The 25846-nt window shown below is 43.6% G+C and overlaps 1 protein-coding gene across 1 annotated transcript in view; it reads left to right on the forward strand.

Moving 5' to 3' along the window:
* LOC126355819 (serine-enriched protein) overlaps positions 1–24779 on the forward strand; it is a 238020-nt gene extending 213241 nt beyond the window's left edge. The window contains exon 8 of the mRNA XM_050006265.1: positions 10515–24779. Coding sequence (XP_049862222.1) covers positions 10515–10700 — 186 coding nt within the window. The 3' untranslated portion in view covers positions 10701–24779. The remainder of the gene's footprint in view (positions 1–10514) is intronic.
* Positions 24780–25846: the final 1067 nt, after the last annotated feature.

The following is a 25846-nucleotide window of genomic DNA, read 5'->3' on the forward strand; positions in this document are numbered from 1 at the left end:
GTCAGGCGTGCACTACACTCCGGAAGCAGCTACGAGGGTAGCGGATTACGTGTGGAGTGCACATGGTTTTTTTTTAGGTTAGAGAATTCCCTCCCTAGGCCCGACAAGACGCCTCCTGAGACGCAGCAAGGCAGGAGTAGACAAAATGCAACAGGGAATAACAATATTAATGTGCTAATAGTAAACTGCAGGAGCGTCTATAGAAAGGTACCAGAACTGCTCTCATTAATAAACGGTCACAACGCCCATATACACTCCTGGAAATTAAAATAAGAACACCGTGAATTCATTGTCCCAGGAAGGGGAAACTTTATTGACACATTCCGGGGGTCAGATACATCACATGATCACACTGACAGAACCACAGGCACATAGACACAGGCAACAGAGCATGCACAATGTCGGCACTAGTACAGTGTATATCCACCTTTCGCAGCAATGCAGGCTGCTATTCTCCTATGGAGACGATCGTAGAGATGCTGGATGTAGTCCTGTGGAACGGCTTGCCATGCCATTTCCACCTGGCGCCTCAGTTGGACCAGCGTTCGTGCTGGACGTGCAGACCGCGTGAGGCGACGCTTCATCCAGTCCCAAACATGCTTAATGGGGGACAGATCCGGAGATCTTGCTGGCCAGGGTAGTTGACTTACACCTTCTAGAGCACGTTGGGTGGCACGGGATACATACGGACGTGCATTGTCCTGTTGGAACAGCAAGTTCCCTTGCCGGTCTAGGAATGGTAGAACGATGGGTTCGATGACGGTTTGGATGTACCGTGCACTATTCAGTGTCCCCTCGACGATCACCAGAGGTGTACGGCCAGTGTAGGAGATCGCTCCCCACACCATGATGCCGGGTGTTGGCCCTATGTGCCTCGGTCGTGTGCAGTCCTGATTGTGGCGCTCACCTGCACGGCGCCAAACACGCATACGACCATCATTGGCACCAACGCAGAAGCGACTCTCATCGCTGAAGACGACACGTCTCCATTCGTCCCTCCATTCACGCCTGTCGCGACACCACTGGAGGCGGGCTGCACGATGTTGGGGCGTGAGCGGTAGACGGCCTAACGGTGTGCGGGACCGTAGCCCAGCTTCATGGAGACGGTTGCGAATGGTCCTCGCTGATACCCCAGGAGCAACAGTGTCCCTAATTTGCTGGGAAGTGGCGGTGCGGTCCCCTACGGCACTGCGTAGGATCCTACGGTCTTGGCGTGCATCCGTGCATCGCTGCGGTCCGGTCCCAGGTCGATGGGCACGTGCACCTTCCGCCGACCACTGGCGACAACATCGATGTACTGTGGAGACCTCACGCCCCACGTGTTGAGCAATTCGGCGGTACGTCCACCCGGCCTCCCGCATGCCCACTATACGCCCTCGCTCAAAGTCCGTCAACTGCACATACGGTTCACGTCCACGCTGTCGCGGCATGCTACCACTGTTAAAGACTGCGATGGAGCTCCGTATGCCACGGCAAACTGGCTGACACCGACGGCGGCGGTGCTCAAATGTTGCGCAGTTAGCGCCGTTCGACGGCCAACACCGCGGTTCATGGTGTGTCCGCTGTGCCGTGCGTGTGATCATTGCTTGTACAGCCCTCTCGCAGTGTCCGGAGCAAGTATGGTGGGTCTGACACACCGGTGTCAATGTGTTCTTTTTTCCATTTCCAGGAGTGTCGTACTAGGGACAGGAAGTTGGCTGAAACCACATGTAAACCGTAATGAAATCCTATACTCAGATTGGAATGTATACCGCAGAGACAGGCTGGACAGTGAAGGGGGAGGCGAGTTTATAGCGATAAGAAGTGCAATAGTATCGAAGGAAATTGACGGAGATTCGAATTGTGAACTGATTTGGGTGAAGGTCACGGTTAAAGCAGGGTCAGACATGGTAATTGGATGTCTCTATAGGCCCCCGGGCTCAGCAGCTGTAGTGGCTCAGCACCTGAAGAATAATTTGGAAAATATTTCGAGTAGATTTCCCCACCATGTTATAGTTCTGGGTGGACATTTTAATTTGCCGGATATAGACTGGGGGAGTCAAACGTTCATAACGGGTGGCAGGGACAAAGAATCCAGTGAAATATTTTTAAGTGCTTTATCTGAAAACTACCTTGAGCAGTTAAACAGAGAACCGACTCGTGGCGATAACATATTAGACCTTCTGGTGACAAACAGACCCGAACTATTTGAATCAGTTAATGCAGAACAGGGAATCAGCGATAATAAAGCGGTTACTGCATCGATTATTTCAGCCGTAAATAGAAATATTAAAAAAGGTAGGAAGATTTTTCTGTTTTGCAAAAGTGACAAAAAGCAGATTTCAGAGTACTTGATGGCTCAACACAAAAGTTTTGTCTCAAGTACAGATAGTGTCGAGGATCAGTGGACAAAGTTCAAAACCATCGTACAATATGCGTTAGATGAGTAGGTGCCAAGCAAGATCGTAAGAGATGGAAAAGAGCCACCGTGGTACAACAACCGTTTTAGAAAACTGCTGCGGAAGCAAAGGGAACTTCACAGCAAACATAAACATAGCCAAAGCCTTGCAACCAAACAAAAATTATGCGAAGCGAAATGTAGTGTGAGGAGGGCTATGCGAGAGGCTTTCAATGAATTCGAAAGTAAAGTTCTATGTATAGACTTGGCAGAAAATCCAAAGAATTTTTGGTCCTATGTCATAGCGATAGGTGGATCAAAACAAAATGTCCAGACACTCTGTGACCAAAACGATACTGAAACAGAGGATGACAGACTAAAGGCCGAAATACTAAATGTCTTCTTCCAAAGCTGTTTCACAGAGGAAGACTGCACTGTGCTTCCTTCTCTAGATTGACAGTTGACAAAATGGTAGATATCGAAATAGACGACAGAGGGATAGAGAAACAATTAAAATCGCTCAAAAGAGGAAAGGCCGCTGGTCCTGATGGGATACCAGTTCGCTTTTACACAGAGTACGCGAAGGAACTTGCCCCCCTTCTTGCAGCGGTGTACCGTAGGTCTCTAGAAGAGCGAAGCGTTCCAAAGGATTGGAAAAGGGCACAGGTAATCCCCGTCTTCAAGAAGGGACGTCGAACAGATGTGCAGAACTATAGACCTATATCTCTAACGTCGATCAGTTGTAGAATTTTGGAACACGTATTATGTTCGAGTATAATGTCTTTTCTGGAGACTAGAAATCTACTCTGTAGGAATCAGCATGGGTTTCGAAAAAGACGGTCGTGTGAAACCCAGCTCTCGCTATTCGTCCACGAGACTCAGAGGGCCTTAGACACGGGTTCACAGGTAGATGCCGTGTTTCTTGACTTCCGCAAGGCCTTTGACACAGTTCTCTACAGTCGTTTAATGAACAAAGTAAGAGCATATGGACTATCAGATCAATTGTGTGATTGGATTGAGGAGTTCCTAGATAACAGAACGCAGAATGTTATTCTCAATGGAGAGAAGTCTTCCGAAGTAAGAGTGATTTCAGGTGTGCCGCAGGGGAGTGTCATAGGACCGTTGCTATTCACAGTATAAATAAATGACCTGGTGGATGACATCGGAAGTTCAGTGAGGCTTTTTGCAGATGATTCTGTGGTGTATCGAGAGGTTGCAACGATGAAAAATTGTACTGAAATGCAGGAGGATCTGCAGTGAATTGACGCATGGTGCACGGAATGGCAAATGAATCTCAATGTAGACAAGTGTAATGTGATGCGAATACATAGAAAGATAGGTCCCTTATCATTTAGCTACAAAATAGCAGGTCAGCAACTGGAAGCAGTTAATTCCATAAATTATCTGGGAGTACGCATTAGGAGTGATTTAAAATGGAATGATCATATTAAGTCGATCGTCGGTAAAGCAGATGCCAGACTGAGATTCATTGGAAGAATCCTAAGGAAATGCAATCCGAAAACAATGGAAGTAGGTTACAGTACACTTTTTCGCCCACTGCTCGAATACTGGTCAGCAGTGTGGGATCCGCACCAGATAGGGTTGATAGAAGAGATAGAGAAGATCCAATGGAGAGCAGCGCGCTTCGTTACAGGATCATTTAGTAATCGCGAAAGCGTTACGGAGATGATAGATAAACTCCAGTGGAAGACTCGGCAAGAGAGACGCTCAGTAGCTCGGTACGGGCTTTTGTTAAAGTTTCGAGAACATACCTTCACCGAAGAGTCAAGCAGTATATTGCACCCACCTACGTATATCTCACGAAGAGACCATGAGGATAAAATCAGAGAGATTAGAGCCCACAGAGAGGCATACCGACAATCCTTCTTTCCACGAACAATATGAGACTGGAACAGAAGGTAGAACCGATAGAGGTACTCAAGGTACCCTCCGCCACACACCGTCAGGTGGCTTGCGGGATATGGATGTAGATGTAGACGTAGATGTACCATCAGACTTCCGGAAAAATGTCAGCCACACAATTACAAAGATAGCTGGGGCAGATAAGTGGGAGAATTAACGCACAAGCAGCCTAACAGCTTATGTATCCACGCTTCTGATAATAATTGTATACAGAAGAATGGAAAATGAAACTAATGTTGAGTCCTGCCTAGTCGTCGAATATGGGGTGTCTAGGGAACCTGCTTTCTCGGATCACTAGACAAACAATTCAGGCAAGTCGTATTAATGAGTTTTATTCCAAAATGAACAATGACAATACTTAACTTTGACAATAACTCAGAAGTGTCGCAAGCAAAGGGTGACCTACGAAATAAACAACCGTCTTCAGTACACACAATGCCACATAGTAGTAGTACTGAATCTGCTGCAGTACTCCTAGAACTGCGCCGCGACCAGTCGGGAGCGTTGCTTCTCTCCCCTTCGCCTAGAGGCCGCTGCCGTTGCGTTGTCGTCCTGGAGAGGGGTCGGTCAGAGTGCAACTGGTTGACGTCTTCTTCATAGCCCTCTCCATTTTGTCGTTCCCGACTGACGTGCCGGCTCTTGACTTTACGCCGTCACAAGTTTGATGACGATCAGCTTGGCTTTAGGAAAGGTAAAGCCTCCAGAGACACAGTTTTCACGTGCCAAGTTCTGTCCAACTGGAGCCAGTTCGAGGGCGCTGCCCAAACGCTTTAGACGTTCTCAACTGGGGAGGGATCCGGCGACCGCGGTGGCCAGGGTAGGGTTCGAGAAGAACGAAGACAAGTAGTAAAAACTTTCACCATGTGCGAACAGACGCTATTTTTCTGAAATGTAAGCCCAGGATGGTCTGCCATGAAAGGCAACAAAACGGGCGAAGAATATTGTCGATGTACCGATGTGCTGTAAGGGTGCCACGGAAAGAAATGACACTCCAGACCATCCCTCTTGTTTGTCGGACCGAATGGCAGGCGAAAGTCAAGTTGCTATCCCGCCATTGTCCCGGTCGTATCTAGACATGTCTGCGCTGGTCGCTGGGAACATATTTCGTTTCAGTGACTTCATTGTTTTGATTAGCATATACCGTCTAGTTCACGTGGGATCTCCGCTTTTGATTTCACATATCCACAACAGTTTCCAGTGAACACTGTTTATGACCAACCCAAACTCTGAATCGCACATTTCAAGTATATATTACTGTTTATTTTTTGAATTTCTTTGTATAACCTTCAGCGCTGCTTCATCATACAATGCGACTTTTGACTTATACCTTTGTCGATCTGTTAAACACTAACATCAGTGAGAGAGAGAGTCAATACGTATACAGAACTGCAATTAACTGTCTTGAGACTAATGTCCGAGAAGTCGTACAAGGTATTAAAGAGGGTGTGCATTGGTGTCTACAATATAAGATCCTTAAAATTATTGAAAAATGTGCTTCTAGAGGAGTCTACTGTTTCATTTATTATTTTATGTTATAGTGTATTATGGTGTATGTACAGCTGACTCCTTCATTAGGCCAAATCTTTATCCCTCTTCGTGTAATGACAAGTGGCTAGTGGCCATTTGTCAAGCCTGGTTGGTTTATGTTGTACGTGGCTGTTCGCATTAACGTCTCGGAAGCAGACTAAATGTTCTTGAAAACGCTTTTTGAAATTTCTCCCTACGAGCTCTATTTAGTAACGAAAAGGTTTTGTCTTTATAAACTAATGTGGTATCGATAGTACCGATGCCACGGCGTAGGAGCAAGTTCATAAGTTGGCACTACGACAGACACCGACGATAGCTCCCTCTAGCCGGCGCTGTGCATCTCTACGAGTTCCGCTCCGGATTCAGCCCATTTGATTCCGAGGAGACTAGCTGGCAACACTGTTTCTGCACTCCTGGAAATGGAAAAAAGAACACATTGACACCGGTGTGTCAGACCATACTTGCTCCGGACACTGCGAGAGGGCTGTACAAGCAATGATCACACGCACGGCACAGCCGGCACACCGGGAACCGCTGTGTTGGCCGTTGAATGGCGCTAGCTGCGCAGCATTTGTGCACCGCCGCCGTCAGTGTCAGCCAGTTTGCCGTGGCATACGGAGCTCCATCGCAGTCTTTAACACTGGTAGCATGCCGCGACAGCGTGGACGTGAACCGTATGTGCAGTTGACGGACTTTGAGCGAGGGCGTATAGTGGGCATGCGGGAGGCCGGGTGGACGTACCGCCGAATTGCTCAACACGTGGGGCGAGAGGTCTCCACAGTACATCGATGTTGTCGCCAGTGGTCGGCGGAAGGTGCACGTGCCCGTCGACCTGTGGCCGGACCGCAGCGACGCACGGATGCACGCCAAGACCGTAGGATCCTACGCAGTGCCGTAGGGGACCGCACCGCCACTTCCCAGCAAATTAGGGACACTGTTGCTCCTGGGGTATCGGCGAGGACCATTCGCAACTGTCTTCATGAAGCTGGGCTACGGTCCCGCACACCGTTAGGCCGTCTACCGCTCACGCCCCAACATCGTGCAGCCCGCCTCCAGTGGTGTCGCGACAGGCGTGAATGGAGGGACGAATGGAGACGTGTCGTCTTCAGCGATGAGAGTCGCTTCTGCCTTGGTGCCAGTGATGGTCGTATGCGTGTTTGGCGCCGTGCAGGTGAGCGCCACAGTCAGGACTGCATACGACCGAGGCACACAGGGCCAACACCCGGCATCATGGTATGGGGAGCGTACACTGGCCGTACACCTCTGGTGATCGTCGAGGGGACACTGAATAGTGCACGGTACATCCAAACCGTCATCGAACCCATCGTTCTACCATTCCTAGACCGGCAAGGGAACTTGCTGTTCCAACAGGACAATGCACGTCCGCATGTATCCCGTGCCACCCAACGTGCTCTAGAAGGTGTAAGTCAACTACCGTGGCCAGCAAGATCTCCGGATCTGTCCCCCATTGAGCATGTTTGGGACTGGATGAAGCGTCGTCTCACGCGGTCTGCACGTCCAGCACGAACGCTGGTCCAACTGAGGCGCCAGGTGGAAATGGCACGGCAAGCCGTTCCACAGGACTACATCCAGCATCTCTACGATCGTCTCCATGGGAGAATAGCAGCCTGCATTGCTGCGAAAGGTGGATATACAGTGTACTAGTGCCGACATTGTGCATGCTCTGTTGCCTGTGTCTATGCGCCTGTGGTTCTGTCAGTGTGATCATGTGATGTATCTGACCCCAGGAATGTGCCAATAAAGTTTCCCCTTCCTGGGACAATGAATTCACGGTGTTCTTATTTCAATTTTCAGGAGTGTATTTCACAGTGGGCGAACCACTACTTGTGCGCAAAGTTAAGTAAAGGTGATTTTAGTTCACACTGCAGTGCCAGGGAGTTGACGTTACCTTCTCCTACTCGCTTCCCTCATTCCGGATACAAAAGCTGGCGACGAGGATGGGATCCAGCCTTTGTGTCCCGCCTGGAAGGCGGTGCGTGACCCGTCTCCTGAAAACTGAAAGGTTGCCCGAATGAAGGAAGCGAGTAGAAACAGGTGGGGTAAAACTCTCAGCACTGCAGCGTGAGCTAAAATCACCGTTACGTAACTTTGCGTACAAGTAATGGTTCGCACACTGTGAAATAGAAACAGTGTTGCCAGGTCGTGTCCTCGGAATCAAATGGCCCAAATCCGGAGCGGAACTCGTAGAGTTCCACAGGGAGGGCGATGTCGTCGGTGTCTCATAGTGTCAAATTATGAACTTTCATCCACGCCGTGGCATTGTTACTATCGATGCCACACCTAAAAAATGAAAGAAATGTTTTTTCATTACGTACAGAAAATGTGCTTTCTGTAAATTTTATAAAGGAATGAGGTTCACTAGAAAGTAGAAATCCATCTTTAGTTCGTAGTACCTCCTTAAAACAAGAGCATACACAGTTATATCTACCCAGAAAATGTAATACGCTATGTGATCATTTAAAATGTTCGTAATATGTTTATTTGTCTGACGTTGTGGCCAAGCGGTCCTAGGCGCTTCAGTCCGGAACTGCGCTACTGCTACGGTCGCAGGTTCGAATCCTGCCTCGGGCAAGGATGTGTGTGATGTCCTCCTTAAGTTAGTTAGGCTTTCAAATGGCTTTGAGCACTATGAGACTTAACATCTGTGGCCATCAGTCCCCTAGAACTTAGAACTACTTAAACCTAACTAACCTAAGGACATCACACACATCCATGCCCGAGGCAGGACTCGAACCTGCGACCGTAGCGGTCACGTGATTCCAGAATGAAGCGCCTAGGACCGCACGGCCACACCGGCCAGCTATGTTAGTTAGGTTTAAGTAGTTTTTAGTTTAGGGGACTGATGACCTCAGATGTTAATTCCCATAGTGCTGAGAGCCATTTGAACGATTTTTTTATGTTTCTTTACATGACCATATTTTGCAGCAGATATTATAACGACTTAGTGTTTCTGTTTTCCTGTGTTAACCTTACAGCAGTCACAGTATTTTTCACCTGACGTGTTTCGCTTTTATTTAAAAAGGAACTTTTGTGGTCACTCTGGAAACATTTGTACATAATATGCACGTATATTTTGGTTTAAAAAAATTGTAAACGGCGTTTCTTTATAAACTTGATGCCCAGTTTGCTTACCGATGTTTTGTCTCTTCTTTAAATATTCTGCAAACCACTGCTTTTTTCTTATTCGTTAGAGGAGGTGGAGGTCGAAAGACCCCTTGTTTTTCATTCACTCCAGGCAGTTTTTTTCCATTTTTGAAATCACCTTTTGCTATTCGCCATTGCCGTTACTTCCACTTTACTTCAATTTCTACGACTTCACAACAGAATCAGAACTGTGGTTTTACGTGTTCGTCACTCAACACTGTGTTTATGTTTATATCGGTGACTGTTTCTCTAGTGGTAATTTTGTCTTGGTGTTGGTATAAGCGTTCAGCGAAAGCTGAGTTATTTGTTTGTCATTTTCATGTTCCTGGCTCGAAATATACACCTTCTGTCAAATATATCACGTTTGACACAAGATAAGAGAGAATGTAAGAGCTCTGAGTGTGGAACACGCTAAAACACCATTCTGTTTCTGCTGTGAAGTTTTACAAATTGAGCTCAAGTGGGAAAAACGGCACTTCAGCGTTAAAAGAAGTGGTTTGAAAAAAGTCGAAAAGCTCTCAAGAGTGAATCTGAATCTAATTTACTCCCAAATGCAATCTCCCCTAACAACGAAGGAAAATGAAGTGCCGGCCGCTGTGGCCGAGCGGTGCTAGGCGCTTCAGTCTGGATCCTCGCTGCTGCTACGGTCGCAGGTTCTAACCCTGCCTGAGGCATGGATGTGTGTGATGCGCTTAGGTTAGTTAGGTGTTCCAAGTCTAGGGGAGTGATTACCTCAGATGTGAAGTCCCATAGTGTCCAAAAATGTTCAAATGTGTGTGAAATCTTATGGGACTTAACTGCTAAGTTCATCAGTCGCTAAGCATACACATTATGTAACCTAAATTATCCGAAGGACAACAGACACATCCAAGCCCGAGGGAGGACTTGAACCTCCGCCGGGACCAACCGCACAGTCCATGACTGCAGCGCCTCAGACCGCTCGGCTAATCCCGCGCGGCTAAGTCCCGTAGTGCTCAGAACCATTTGAACCAAACGAAAAGGATATGTACAAAAAATGGCTCTGAGCACCATGGGACTCAACTTATGAAGTCATCAGTCCCCTAGAACTTAGAACTACTTAAACCATACTAACTTAAGGACATCGCACACATCAATGCCAGAGGCAGGATTCGAACGTGCGACCGTAGCGATCTCGCGGTTCTAGACTGCTGCACCTAGAACCACACGGCCACTTCGGCCGGCAGAATATGTACAGAAGAGGCAAAAACATCGCAATTAATTGAATAAAGAAATACAGTTTTTAATCTATAAAGAAAAACCACAGTAGATAAAAAATTAAAGCGAAACGCGTCTGGTGTAAAACACTCATCAATTGCAGCAAGGTTAAGAAGGAAAAACCTGCCGATAACGACTGATTTAAAGTTATCAGTTCCACCTGCACGTGCAGCGGAAGTAAACCGGGTGTTAGACTGGGAAAAATTACGAAGCCACCTCGACGCGCAGCCCACGCCGTGCAGCGCTGTGCCACTCGGTAGTGCAGTTCCCCCTGCTTTTGTTTCAGGCAGACCCAACAAGTGTCGACCCCGGGAAGCTGTCCCCCAACAGAGTGAGGCGGCAGGCGCAGGGCCGCTCCATGTCGGTCCAGTCGTCGCTGGACCCGTACGGCAGCAACACGACGCTCAGCTCCAGCGGCTCCAGCGAGATGGCCAGCAGCGAGGGCGCCGGCACCAAGCACTCCTCCAACTGAGCGGGGCGGGGCGGGCCCCTGTCCCTCACCCTCACCCTAACCTTAACCCTACACCTCTCAACCCCGACCCTGCACCCAGCGGCCTCTACCCTACCCCTCCTCTCTGGCACTGCGCCGGTCACCAAGGGCTGTCGCGCACTTATCCATCTCTCTCCGTGCTTCTGGAAGCACTTAGCGATTCTGGTACGCCGCGAACAACAATGTGGGTCTGAGAAACCGGAATGCCCGTCGGTGGAAGGTCGTGCGTGACTGAACAGCATGCGTTTCTTGTATTATGTACTGTTAGCTGTGCTCAGAATAGGACGAGTTTCCCTGGAAGGTACAGGTTTGGCATATTAAAGTGCGAACTTGCCTGGAAAATCTTTCGGAACCTTAAGATAGGCTGCCCAACCTACATCATGTGTCCGCTTTGCAAAAAATTGTGTTATTAAATTTTTCATCTTATCCTTAGTTTTCTTTTGCCTTTGTTCCCCATCGGCTCAGGTTCGAAAGGATTTGGTATGGTTAATTCAAGGGGTAACCAATTGCCATCCTGTAGCTATCCCGCTACTCATGGGACAAAGTATGTGTACCCAACTGTCAGCGCGTAAAAGCGAGCGAAAATTTTCCAGATATCCTCTAATCATGTAACTGATGCTGGACTTAGGTACCAGCCCAGTGGGCACAAAGTGGGATGTGGGAAACCGCCTAAATACCACATCCACGTTTGCCAGCACACCGACACTCGTCGCTAATCCTCCAGGTGGATTCGATGAGGGACAAACGCAACTCCCTGCCGTTTTTTTAATACGCACAGTTATTCTGCCGGGTTTGGGTTGCCTATCTTAAGGTGGGTAAAACATTTTCTGGACAAGTTAAATTTTCCCCACCTGTAGATGCACCCTGCTCCCTCCCATTATCCCACTGTACCTAATCTCCATAGACATTATTTTGAAGGTAAATTTCGTGTTGCTAGGTTCTGAGAACCAACTGCAGCTTGAGCTATGCCTCAATATTAAAGGTTTCCAGGACGGGACACCAATCCAGATCATTCCTTTTCGCCTGAAGGGTTTCACTGTTCGAACAGCCTCACTAGAATATTCAGTATTCAGACTGCCACCAAATATTCAATCTGCCAGTGCTTCAGTGCGTTAAAACGGCACCTTTGGTCGGAAAGACATGGTGGAAAACGACTTACATAGAATGTCTCAGACATCAGCCTCGCAGACGTATTGTTTGATTGTTGATAAATGCACCATAATAATAATACGCATATCACAGGAGTTTGCATTTCCTTGTATTTCTACAGAAAGTATAGGTCATTGTTTATGGTGACGTTCCTTTCTGATATATATAAAAATAGATTTTAATCCACATTTTGTCCGGAAACGTGCTGCTTCCTACTTAATTTACAGCCAAAAATGCAAGTGGCTAGGAGAACTACTGGTTGTACGTTCGCGTCAGTTGCAGTACTTTATCGCAAATCAATACTACATTTTCGCTTTGACATCATTCTTCCTCCCATTGCAAACAGTAACGCATTATTTCCTGAACACCACTCACGTATGTTCAGGAAGAACAACATAACAGACGATGTCTTCTACCGCTTTCCGTAAAAATCATCCAACAGCTGTCTTGTCTTTTAACACGTAAACTTTAAAATTACCTCTTACCTCTGATTTAAGTGACAAAGAGTACCTCAGTCTTGAATGATTTCCATGTTTTACGATACCTATCATCCTTAATATGTGCAAAATTATCTCAAGAATGATCGGATTCCGTATCGTAAGCTTAATTGTAACACCATTTTGGTTAACAAAATTGCTATGCAGTAGAGTTGTTGGACACAACTAAACTTTTAGTCTTATGACACAGTTATTCTTTGTCTCTGCCTTTCACAGCCATCTGCGTAACACATTAAAAAAAAAATTATAACTTACATATGGCCTGAGTCTGTTACAAGTTGTGCACTGTGCTCATCGAAAGCCCTTGTTTTTTCTGAATATATTTCATTGTAGTTGGCACTGACAATTAATAATGTCTAGCGTAAAGCTTAGTGTTACTTTCGGGCTGTATCAGAAACAAAACATGTTAGTATTCTGGTATAGACTCCCAAAACTAGCCTGACGCAGCTCTCCACAGTAATCTATCCCGGGCAAGCCTCTTCACTGCATAACTGTTGCAAGTCACATCCATTTTAATCTGCTTACTGTGGTCAAACCGTAGTCTTCCTTTACAATTTTTAATCACACCTACCATTGCCTCTATTAACAAATTCATGATTTCCTGATACCTTGGGATGTGTCTCACCAACCGATTCCTTCTTTTAGCCAAGCTGTCCCTTAAACTTTTTGTTTTCACAGTTAGATTCAGTACTTCTTCCATTCTTATTGAATCTACCTATATAACCTCCAGAAATCTTCTGCTGCAGCACGTTTCTAAACCTCCTAGTCTTGTATTGTCGGAACTGTTTAGCTTCAAATTTCCACTTGCGGACAATTCTACACTACACGCAAATACCTCCAGAAAAATATTCATAATCTTTTGACTTTGTATTAGAAGTTAACAAACTCCTCTTTTTAAGAAAACCTTTCCTTGTTAATAACATTCTACATCTTACATCCTGTCTATTTCAGCCATTTTCAGTGTTATTGCTGCCCAAATAACAGAACTCATCTACTACTTTTCGTGTCTCAGTTACTAATGTAACACACTCATAACCACCTGGCCGTTGCCCCATTGTTACTTATCACTTTATAACCCATTGTCATATCATCTAAGATATCGGAGGTTATAGTGTTTCCACGCCTGTTGTCTGCTCCCAAGCCCCGAGGCGATTCACTGTATCTTGTAAAACCTAAACGCTGTTCGAAAGTAAGTTTAACTGAAAACTGTAGCTGACGTCGGATTATTTTTATTATTGCAGAGAATAATTCCAGATGGAGACAAAAGTCCTCTTCGCCTTCCGCATACGTTTTTTTCCATAAAAACCGATAGTGAGATAAAATTAAGGAAACACTTGGAAATATTCTTTCCGTGAGGAACGATACTCGTGCAATGCCCACCGAATAACGTGATTGAAATTTAGAAAAGTATGAGTGGAGATCGTCGATCGCTTGGAGATTTTATCTCCACCTGAGAGCTGCTCGAACAGTTAAACTGCTGAGGAAAGTTTTAGTCTGTTTTTGAGTCCTGCATTATTGTAATCTGATGGCATCCTTCATTTTGTTCCTACTCCGCACTGGTTTGAAAGGTCTTAGTTACTCATTCTAGGGAAATAATGGATATTAATTTTGTTATAAAACTTAGACGTACAAGGCATTTTTAGTATAGTGTAACGATTAACTTTTTACGTATTCACAAATGTACCGAAAACCACTTTTCTCTTTCTCTGCTAATATCACTTATGTTTAGTTCGTCCTATAATTTCAGCCCCCTCTTTCTCCACTCCTCATGTTATCTTCAGCCTTGCAAACTTAAGATCGCTTGATTCATCTAGAAATATTTCTTCGTTTGGTTACATAGATTTGAGAGTATTTTAAATAGATTTGAGAGTATTTGAGTGTGACATCTCGTGCCAACTGCTGCACTTCACAAATGATATAATACGAGCAAATTATAGCTGCAGAATGTTCTGTCTACTGTGTTGATGTTTCTCTTGTCTTATTAAACATTGCCGTACATAGTTTTCTAATCTTTTCTGTTCATCTTAACGTTTTGTTTGATGTTTCTTATCGAATTTTTCTTTTTCCTCATACTGGAGTCCCTTTGAAGTGCAAAATAAGCATTTACAGTTATGGATCCTGCAGTTATCATCGAGTGACCTCTACATAATCCACTTCCCCCAAATTAATGACTCTAGACTGAAATTTCAGTGTTCCAAATAAACTGATTTTTTGCGTTCATCGTATTTCAATATCACTCATTACCTTGCCATCAAATTTATATAAGAAAGTGTAGTGATATCATCTGCCATTTTCTTAATCGCTTCACTCGATACCCAATGCTTATAGGGTGTCTTACATACTGTGTCGCAGAGTTGCCTACTCAGAATGTTGCAGGCGAAAGTGGCAGGTTGCTCTACGCTTATAGCGGACGTATCATTCTTAAAAGCGGAAACTGACACGGATGAAAGTATACCATAATGAAAGCAAAAACATTTCAGCTAGCAGGGTATCCAAAATGATTGTCTTAGTTACGAACCGCCACTGAGCACAGTATGAAATAATTTCCTAGATTTTACCAGTTTATCTGAAATGCGATTTTTTTCGTTTAAGGCATCAATTTTACATGTAACCTACCTGAGCAAGAAATACAATACTTTTTCTGTACCTTACGAGTCGTAGTTTGCAGTAGATTAGTTTCTGTTGATCTGTTCCGTCTGTCGTCATCGCCTTGGATGCAATTCTTTACTCTTCTGTATGGTGACTTACGAATTCTTTCAAACACGATCGGATCATCTCGCAAAATCTGAGATTTGGCGAGGTTGCTGGGGGAGACATCACGTCCGTCATATCTCGCTGTAGGCACCTCAAATACACTGACCGGAGTCTTACACGTGATGATGTCACCTCTGCACAGTAGAAGCACTGATTGTGGATTCGCCGGACTCAGGGTCTGAATGGCTAACCGTAACGGTGTAGCTCGCACGTCTTTTGAAAGGATGCCATTTTTAATTCTAGCAATTTTCTTTGTGGAGGTTACGAAACACGTTTACACGATCACTTCTCAACCATCTGCACCGTGTGCACATTACAACAGTCTTAAGCCTGGCGTATCGCACCATATCTATTTCCAGTTACCTTTAACAAACTCTAAATGGTACCACAATTAAAGTAATAATTTATGTTCTACAGTGATCAACGAGATCTACGCCCGACACTCAATCGCTCACCTTTGGCGTCCCTTCGCGAATGCCACTTTGTTATCTTGATAAAGGGTAGGAAAGTGCTTCCTTGTTTTTAGGCCAATCACAGTCCTCCGTTGTGTTGCCATTAACTATGTTGTCTTCTGGGGTCGACTAATGACCGTCTTGTTACATGGCTGATGTAATGTCACGTCACCAGGGATGCTATGCAGGACGCTTCCTGTCCACCAGTTTATTTAGCGTCTCTCTCTCTCTCTCAATCCAGTGGTAACATACCGCCTCGCGCTGTAATCATAGGTATCACTCAGTGGGTACTCCCCTATTAACATAATCATAATTACCTGTGCATTTCGTCGCCCTATTTTTTGAATCTATCAACTGGCGTGCTGCACAGTTCTCTTTCGAGATGACACCCGACAGAAATATAGAGACGATTTAGACACATTACCTTTAATGCCAAGGTACAATCCTGCGCCCTCTCTATCTTTAACATTCCGGGCGCGTTAAAGGGCTGACACGAACAAGATGTGTTCGTACCCTAGCTCGCATATACCATATTCCCCAGTTACGGAAGTGGAATTCGAGCCGAATTAGACTGGTCTCAATAGAAAAGTATATAATTCAAATACATATGTAATAAATAGGACAGTACACCACACATAAGTCAGCAGCGACTTGTAAGAGCACGTTGGGAATCATCTCACACACGGCTCGTATGCAGACAAACATTTACTGGAATGTTATTGTCTCTGTACCAGTATATTTACATCCGTGACGGATTTCCTTCTCAATTTTGATACTCGCTGTATCATAATGTAATTATTCTATAGTCTATCATAGTGCGGAGATGTCTACGATTTAGTTAATGGTAATTGAGCACAGCTATTCAGAAGTTGGATGTGACAGTTGGATTAAATGTTAAAGGTGCAACAGACATGCTGTTTACCGTTTACTAGAGGGTCAGCCGTCTTGAGATTTCCCGAAGTTATTGCCGCAGAAAACAATCAGCTTTCCCGCAGGTTCGGGCGAAGCATATACTACAAAGATATTATCTCAGCCTGCTGCACTTTAACGTTCTAGAAATGCACATGTTTGATATACGTATATATTTTCTCGAATAGTTAGCACTTACTGTTCATCGAGAAAATCCCGTAAAACCTCTCGAAATTTGACATGCTGCAAAGCAATTCTAGTGGTTTAATTTTCGACAGTACTTTTATCCGCTTACGCTACAACGAAGAGAAAGAGATCATTGCCCTCCAACACCACTCTAGTCATTTTGAGTATGGCCCCTGTGTGATGTAATAATTCTCTCCAGGCATCTGTTTCTGAAGACTTCACTGCCAGTCGAATCGAAATGATTGATGAGACTGTTTCCAGCAAATTATTGTCTGACTAATCAACTTCCCTCGGACATTTTTTTCTGAATATATTAATATATAATTTTGTTATCATTGTTTATCTCAAACAGGAAATTGTTTTCTGACAGTTTTCACACACATTTTTGTGAAGATTCTGAGTCGAAAACCTTGTCGTCACCTGAGCACAAGAAACATACAGGGAATGTGTATTACGCCACGATTCGTGTAACTGAACCACATCTGTTTGCGGTGAAACGTAGAGTCCTTGACTGCAAAAAAAAAAAAAAAAAAAAAAAAAAAAAAAAAAAACATTTTTGTGACTTTCTCTTAATAATGTCTATGTTTCACTGATTATTTTGCAACCAACATCTTACAAGGACAGTAATCTGCTTTGTGGACTTCCAAACAATGGTTGCGTTGTTCTGGCGCTGACAGATTTGTTAAGCGCTGAAAAGGATATATCAAGATTATGTTAGAGGATAGTATTTGAACTAATCTTAGAGCTTATTACAAATTTTGGTAAGATGAACAGTCAATCTGTTGCAGATAAGAGCCTCTTGCAATAATTTGAAAAAATTATCGTATTGAGACACACAGACGATTAACTTCGCGAAAAAATTCCGTAGATGTTTAGGCTAGATTGTATCTAAAAATTTTTCTTTCAAAACTTCAGTCTTGATCACACAACGTATGCTTCAAGAACATAGGTGACCGGTTTCTGACATATCACATGACCATCATCAGAACCATGGCAACCTTCGAAGATGGTAGGTGGAGCAGTCTTCTCAGCTGCTGTGATGTCAACCATCTTCGAAGGTTGCCATGGGTCTGATGATGGTCATGTGATATGACCGAAACCGGCCACCTATGTTCTTGAATCATACGTGGTGTGATCAAGACTGAAGTTTTGAAAGAAAAATTTTAAAAAATTTTTGATCACTGTTCCAAAAATGTTTATTGGATTGTATCTCTTGATTTTATTATTCACTCATAATTTACAGCCCATGGTGAAGAGGATGAATCGTAAACTACTGGCGGAAGGGTCACTAAAGGCTCAGTTTTCTAAGACATGGAACAGAACGTTAATGGATGAACTACTGAATCACATCATCCCAGTAGCTTGAGGCAGTGACGAAAAATTATGAAATGTGGTTCTCTTAATTATAACATCAACCGCAATCTTCGTGTATAACTTTGGACTGGACTAAAAGAACCTTACAAGTACCGGTAACGGAATCGCACATCTCTACATAACAAGTAGTGTTTTCCGGGTTGCTGATCGCAGATGAGCAGGGGCAGGTTTCCATCGGTGCCCGGGTCGGGTCAGCGGTCTCGCCTCTGCTGATCGATAGTCTCCCGCATCCTGCGTGCCCAGGTTACGAGGAACCATTCAGATGCGAGCTATCGATCTCAAAGTCGGGCGTCGCGACCTTGCTAGCGCGTCGTCACAGTAACCTCATAACCGTTTTCTCGCATCACTTTCGTTGAAGCACAATCAAATTCGAAGACGCTAGCCTTAGGACCCGACTGCTACCGCGACACGGTGGCAGTAAGTTTTCCGTCCTCGGCGCAAGAGCAAGCCAAAAATAAGGTTGCTTTCCCCGTACTTCCAGAGACAGCTGGTCCGTTTATTTGCGTCCTTGTGAGGGTGGTGATCTTTATTCTCTTCGCATTATTTCGGCCACACCACCTTGCATTTACAAATTAGTTTTCCTGTAATACTAGCACCACTCGTTGGTATTCTTGTAGTGCCTAAGCACACCTTCGTCTACCCACCGAGGTTATGTACTTACAGTTAGTAATACTGCAGTACAATTAGCAGTACTGTACGTTAGATAGCGATCAGATGCGACAGTTTGCGTCATTAAACGTATCTCCAGTTCGTCGGTTTTGCAGAATTTTAATTAGGACGTCCGCTCCTTAGGGACTACAAAACGCCGCAATTTTCGCGTAGTGCAGAGGACACGATCGACAATACTCCGGTCAAATTACAAATAATTCTGTTTCTTGTCAACGAACACTGCTCTGAAGGAAAGCAATTTCACTCATTCCTATATGGTTTTTATAAACAGTAGATTCACTTGTTCAGAAGAGTAATCTTCGATACTGGTTGCTGGTAACAAAAGAAAGATGGGAATTTTTAACTGCTGCATGCATAATACATCCCGTTAGAAAAGAAATTTTTAGGTGGTCAGAAGTGATACGATAGCTCTCTGAGATGGGAGTTTCAATAACTTGACCAACATACTTTACGTGTCTTTAGAGTGTGAAATTTAGTCTAAATATGTAGCAACAGACATCCAGCATGTTTATTGTTGTAGTGTCGTGTGTCTTCTTTTTCATATACTGCTAGCTCAGTTGTGGGTTGATATATTTTCATTAGTTTTATGTCACCTTCCTTTTTTTCCATCTCTGACCCTTAACTATATTAGGAGCCAATTGTAGTTCCCTTCCAGGACGCTACATTGGTGATTATACCAAATTCACTCCAAAGATACATGTCATTGTCATTTTTAATTGCATTTCGTGACGCTTCCGTATGGTGCTACATCACACGTGCTGAGAACGCAGCTGTAGAGTATTAGCTGCTCTCCCCTCTCCCCAACCTCCTCCCGTCTTCCCTACATTAAATACAGCATGTTTTGTTCCCAAATTTGTTATAGTTAGTCAAGCGCATGAGGAGGAACGTGTTTGAGTGTTGGAAGTTTTGATGTTTAGTCTTTATACCTGTTTCACTCCTCTCGAAACTGTTGACAATCTCTATTGATGTTATGACACGTTGATGTAAATAGTGTTATTTCATTACGCGGCAATACGCCGCATTTTTAAACGCCATCTAATTTTAACATATTAGTCTAAGCTACGCGTCTGAGGTGTTACCCTGCCTCTTGTCCAACTAAATTCATATCGGAATTTAAGTCAGGAAATCACACTAATTTGCGTCACTGTCGTTTGCAGAGGTGGGGTAACAGCCGAGGGCGAATTCACACTAGTGGTTGCAGTACTAGGTATAGACACTGAAAGATCCTTTGACACGTGGTGATGCTATGGGAAGAAGAAAAGTACCCTGCAGCAAAAAAGCCGCAGTACTACAAAGTCAGTGTTAGGCCACATTGTCTGTGCCATTTTTATTATTAAAAACCAAATTATAATAATTTCTTTTAACATACTCAGTACAACGAGCGCTTCTCAACCGGTCGCTGCTGCAAACTAAATGATGAATTAAGTCGATAATTCTAAAAATTAAATATTAAAAACTATCTACATCGTCAGAGGAGCACACAGTGTTAGCCGAAATCTGTTTGACGCTATCCATAGCTCACTGGTTAACAAACTGCTCTTCCGGCCGACGAAGTCATATTTTGAAACTGAAGTCGGAACAAAAATTTGTGCTTATAGGTTAAATGCGTTGTGTCTCAGAACTCCCACAAAGAAGGTATTAGATCATTCCGGGTTTTAATGACCTATATTTTAAGGCAGAACGGAACTATATTTCAAACAATAAAGTGAAAGCACTTTCTACCTCTAGAAAATAACCAGTTATTATCCTAACGTGAGGGCAAAATAGGTTGCAATGAGTCAGAAAAGTTGAGCGGCAGATTAAAGAATTCTCAGTTACCCAGACTGGTTAAAAGCGCGCTTGTTGTACTTGGAGACGCCACTAGAGTATCGTAGATCATGAAGGAATAAATAAAATAACATTTTAAGGACTCAAGTCAATGACAATATTTCTATTGCAGTTTTGCTATAACGTCTGTTGAAAATTGTTCAGATATACTGTGTGTGTGTGTGTGTGTGTGTGTGTGTGTGTGTGTGTGTGTGTGTGTGCGAGAGAGAGAGAGAGAGAGAGAGAGAGAGAGAGAGAGAGAGACAGAGAGACAGAGAGAGAGAGAGTGAATATACGTGCGTGTACGTGCGTGGGTGCGTGTGCATGTATAAAATTGATTACTTCAAGAGATTCACATGTCGTATTGAAGCCTATGAACACCAGTTTTAATTGATATATTTCCCGAGTGTTCTTATTCACTATCTTTGTAGAAACTTTATAGCTCGTGGTAACAAGCATTGAATTAACAAGAATATGATATTCGATGTTAACAATCACTACAGAAAAGCCACGTGTCGATGAGATCCTGTTGTTAGGATTTATGAGATATTAACTTTAAACGTAATTTTGTCTGATATAGGCCGTTGAATGTTGCTTTCCCATCACGCTTTATGTTTAGTGATTGTAGGAGGAATCAGATTTTCTTGTCTTCGTGACTTCGCCTGAGTGTGATCTTCGGAAATCGTAATCGTACTGATCTTAGAATGCGCCAACGCGGATACCGTATAGTTGCAGCGACTTGGATGGTGCATCTGACAGCCTTTGGAGACCATGTCCGACTATCTAAAAATGGCCATGCCCTTCACCAGACCATTTCGCATATCAGTTTAAAGCCATCGCTCCATACCTGTAAACCTTAATGTATATCGACAGCCCAAGTTTCATAACGCAGTACAGTATCTGCTCAACAATGTTTGTATTATTTTCTCATGCGATTAATGTTTGCTGATGGAAAAGAGCACACGCATACACACACACACACACACACACACACACACACACAAATAAACGAACACATTCTGTACTGCAACTATGTTTCATAAAAATGTACTTTTGCTTTCTATCAGTTAAGTGGAATGAAGCAAATTAAAGTTCGATCTCAGTACTGCCTAGATCATACAAGGAGACGCTCCTCTAACATTTCAACTGGTGGATATAACTCATTTGGCTATCGAAGATAACTGACAAAAGAAAAAGTCGAGAACAATGTTAAAACACGAATCGATATAAGAGAAATATCGGTTTTGGTAAAAGTCATCACATTCTCTGACATCTGACCAGAATTATACTACGCCACACGCTACCAAAATTGACTAGGAATCGAAGATGAAATGGAGAAAGAGGGCGGTTAGAATACAGACTTGTGCCCTGGGAAGACTACCAGTTGCCTCCAAGTGCTATTAACGGTATGTTCAAAAGGATTAACTTAATGAGTGTAGTATTGCACTTACGTAGTTATGCATGAGCGAAATATTTACTAGATATTTTCCAAGGAAAATCACCAAACAGCCGTATCTTTTGAGATTTTATTCAGACAAACTGTTTCCGTATCTCAGTTATGCCATCTTCAGACACCTAAGCACTCCATGTATGGACAATCAGACATATCGATACCTGCGTAACTGGAGGTATCTGTATCTGGATTGCATGAATTCCTTTTTGGAGTGTTTACGTCGAAGACTTGATTTTGAGTTGTTGATAAGCCTTCCAAGTAAGCATCCTAAAAAGTAATTCACGGAATCCAGATAGAGATAGCTCCTTTTATGCAGGTAGCGATATACCTGACTGTATACACATGGCGTGCATAGGGGCCTGAAGATGGCACAATTGAGATGCCGAAACTGGTTGTCTAAATCAAATTACTTTTCAAAACATACGGCTGTTTACCAATTTTCCTCGATACGTATTTAACCACCCACTGTCCCGTATCCACAATGGACCAACAGAGTTATTAGAAAGGTGGGAATGGGAAGTCCCTAAAGGTAAGAAACCCTCAGCGTCTGCAACTCACAAAACAAAACAAAAAGTGTTCTCCCCAGTGCGTCAGATGTGTGCTGTCTGCAGATAAACATTTTCATCAGTGCTACTAATGCATAGAACCCCAATGCCATGGGCTGACAAGTCAGTGAGGAAGTATTTCAACTCGAGCAGATTCTGTACAGGCGCCACCCCCTTCACAGCCCCCCCCCCACCCCCCCAAGGTTGGGACCCGCCTCCCTCGCCAGTTCGGATGAGGCCTGCCACGGCTCCCACGCTATCCCCCGTAGCCTAGCTACTAGCTAGTAGCCAACTGGCAAGAGGAAGTCTGCCGCGGTTCCGCCAACTTCCGACCACTTTGCAAAACTTCCACGGCTTCCGTAAACTGTGCGTGTACTGAGTTATAGATTGGTGTACCACTTACAGTACTTCCTGGTAATATCCTCTCTTATAGTCATAAAAGTCTAATGGTAACCGTCGGACCCGTCCATAGTACCGTGTTTAATGTTTTTACAATGTTTTATATTTTTATCGCAAACTGAATAACACGTTTGAGAGGTTAGTCGAACGTGCCGTTTCCGATATCCTCTATTGCACAGTGATGTCACTGTAACTCTGCTGCTGCCATATGACTTCTAGCAGAAAAGATATTGGACTCTCCTACTTTTGTGTCGATAGTGTTCCATTTACAGCTTGTGCGAGATAGGGCTGTTCGATTGTGATTCGCTCCTGCTTCAGTTGATTTACCGGCAGGTCAGCTGGATCTGGAAGCCATCCGCATGTACGTTACCTCTCCGCGTAATTTTTATCTCAGTGGCTACTGGAGCGGTTGGATTCAGAGAACCGATCTCACAAACAACCGAAATCTGGTTAGACCTCAAGAACACCGCTTGAGTGGAGTACTCAGCTCACAGAACGTATGCTCCAACGCAACAGTTATCCAGATCAAAAAATTTCGCCAGCGTCACTACACTGAATGTAAAAATCCTTTGTAGTTTCCCTAATGATTGTGTGTTCTGACTGCGGTGGACGCAGTCTTTTGTGTCGTATGTGTTCTCACAACAAGGCACCTAAAATTTTAACAACATCTTCACAATACCTTAGGAGTATTACAGACTTTAAGCTGGAAACAGAATCACGCACATTAACAAAACACAAAATTTTGTAATACACTTTCAGCTTTGTGCGTTTCGTAGTGAACCTAATTAAGTAGCTTACTGTAACTGTAAAGGGGAAAAAAGCATTCATTCTGTAATTTGGGCGTTTCGTTCAGAATCAGCCCCTTTAGAAGTAGACACAAGCAAGACTTAAGAGAGAAGTGGACTGATTTTTAGTGGTTGCCACACAATCTTTTCTAAAATAGTACACCCAAACTGCCGCTACATTTCTTGGTGTGATCGTATTTCTGATAACCCTCCGACAATTCACTGTCATCACTTCCTCTTGCCAGATATAGTTCTAAATGTTTAACTGCTGACTGTTAGGTGCTGTTAGCTGTAATGGATTCTTAAATGTTCTCTAGCAAACCAAAGAGTTTGGCCAATACTTAAAGTAGATAGGAAGCGAACCATCCAGAACGCAATGATCTGGTGTCCACTGGGTTGCAGTCAGAAGGCGGCGGGAATGTACTCGGACTGGGATTCAAAGTTCATTAGATTCAACGTGCTATGTAGTTTTGAACAAAAAGTGCACTTGCTGAAAGATACCGGTATACCAAGAAGCTTTCATTTCCAACGCGACAGACGCACGAGCAAAGCATTAGAGCAACGGAGTCTGTCAGACAGGAACAGAATGGCTCTGATTATTGGAAGTCTGAGGAAACATCCACAGATTCCACGCAAATTTATTGGTCGTACACCTGAACTGTAAAATTCGTAATGATTCAAAGAGCTTCTACTAATTCCAGACAGCCGCAGTCCACCATAGCACTGTGTGTTTAGATCAACTGAAGACATATTTTCTTGTCAGCTAATTATTACTATAGCAGTCATAGCGGTGGGATCGGTTGAAGACTGAGATGCGTCACGTTAGTACTTCAGCAATGCACGGGCAAAACCTGTGTGGTAACGCTCGCTTCTGACTGCGACCTTTAGGTAGTGGCTGACGAGACAGACACCTCAGAGCGTAGACTCCGATTCCAGTGAACAAAATTAAAATGCTATGAAATGTGCTATTTTTCGTATAACAGTATACGTATATTTTTGTTTGTTATATTTTATATACCTGTCATTCTTTCTGTTTTTGCCTACTGTTGGTGTGTGTGTAAAAACAAAATAAACTGAGGATTTGAACTATGTCGACACTTATTCGTTTCCCACATGCATTCCATCTCCTCATAGTTCAAGTACTAAAGGGTACAGCACTCAGTCACAAATGATGTTTATTGCAGTACAGACGTAATCTATGATGGATTACTTGTACCCTTTTTAGAAAAATATCATATTATACTGATTACTGTATCCTTCGTGGAATAAACATCATTTACGTCTGATTGCTGTGCCTTTCATGCATAAAACATCATTGGAGACTAATTAGGGAAAGTTGCACCTTCTATTACTTGAAATGCATGCAGTGGATCGGCACAACTTTTCCGCTATGGAATCAAATCTGATACTCCTCACAGTATGAATAAACTCAACAGGATGTATTAATTTAATGATCCAAGACCCCTGGATCCAGAAACATCTCGGCACTGTTTTGTGTCTCCTACTTGCCAAATAGCGTAAGCTTTAAAATGTTAAAAAGTTTTCCTTTTTTAAAAGTGTTCCAAAGAGTTTCATTTCAGAGATGGGAAACATTCAGCCCCAATTACACTATTTCTTACGTTATTACTGACAAGTTTCGAAAACAGAATCGTATTTTCGAAGAAATTTGTCTGTTTGCTAAGAATTTTCTATGTGCTATAGTGCTTATGTAGTTTCTAGGATTTTACTTTGAACATCAACAAAAGCAAAACGAGGATAATGGAATGTAGTCGAATTAAGTCGGGTGATGCTGAGGGAGATGAGATACTTTAAGTAGTAAAGGAGTTTTGCTATTTGATGCTGAGGGAGATGAGATACTTTAAGTAATAAAGGAGATTTGCTATTTGGGGGGCAAAATAACTGATGATGATCAAAGTAGAGAGGATATAAAATGTAGACTTGCAATGGCAAGGAAAGCGTTTCTGAAGAAGAGAAATTTTTTAACATCGAGTATAGATTGAAGTGTCAGGAAGACGTTTCTGAAAGTATTTGTATGGAGTGTAGTCATGTATGGAAGTGAAACATGGACGATAAGAAGTTAGGACAAGAAGAGAATAGAAGATTTCGAAATGTGGTGTTACAGAAGAATGCTGAAGATTTGATAGTTGGAT

The sequence above is a fragment of the Schistocerca gregaria genome, chromosome 3 (assembly GCF_023897955.1).
Source record: "Schistocerca gregaria isolate iqSchGreg1 chromosome 3, iqSchGreg1.2, whole genome shotgun sequence".
NCBI classification, from domain to species: Eukaryota; Metazoa; Arthropoda; class Insecta; order Orthoptera; family Acrididae; genus Schistocerca; species Schistocerca gregaria.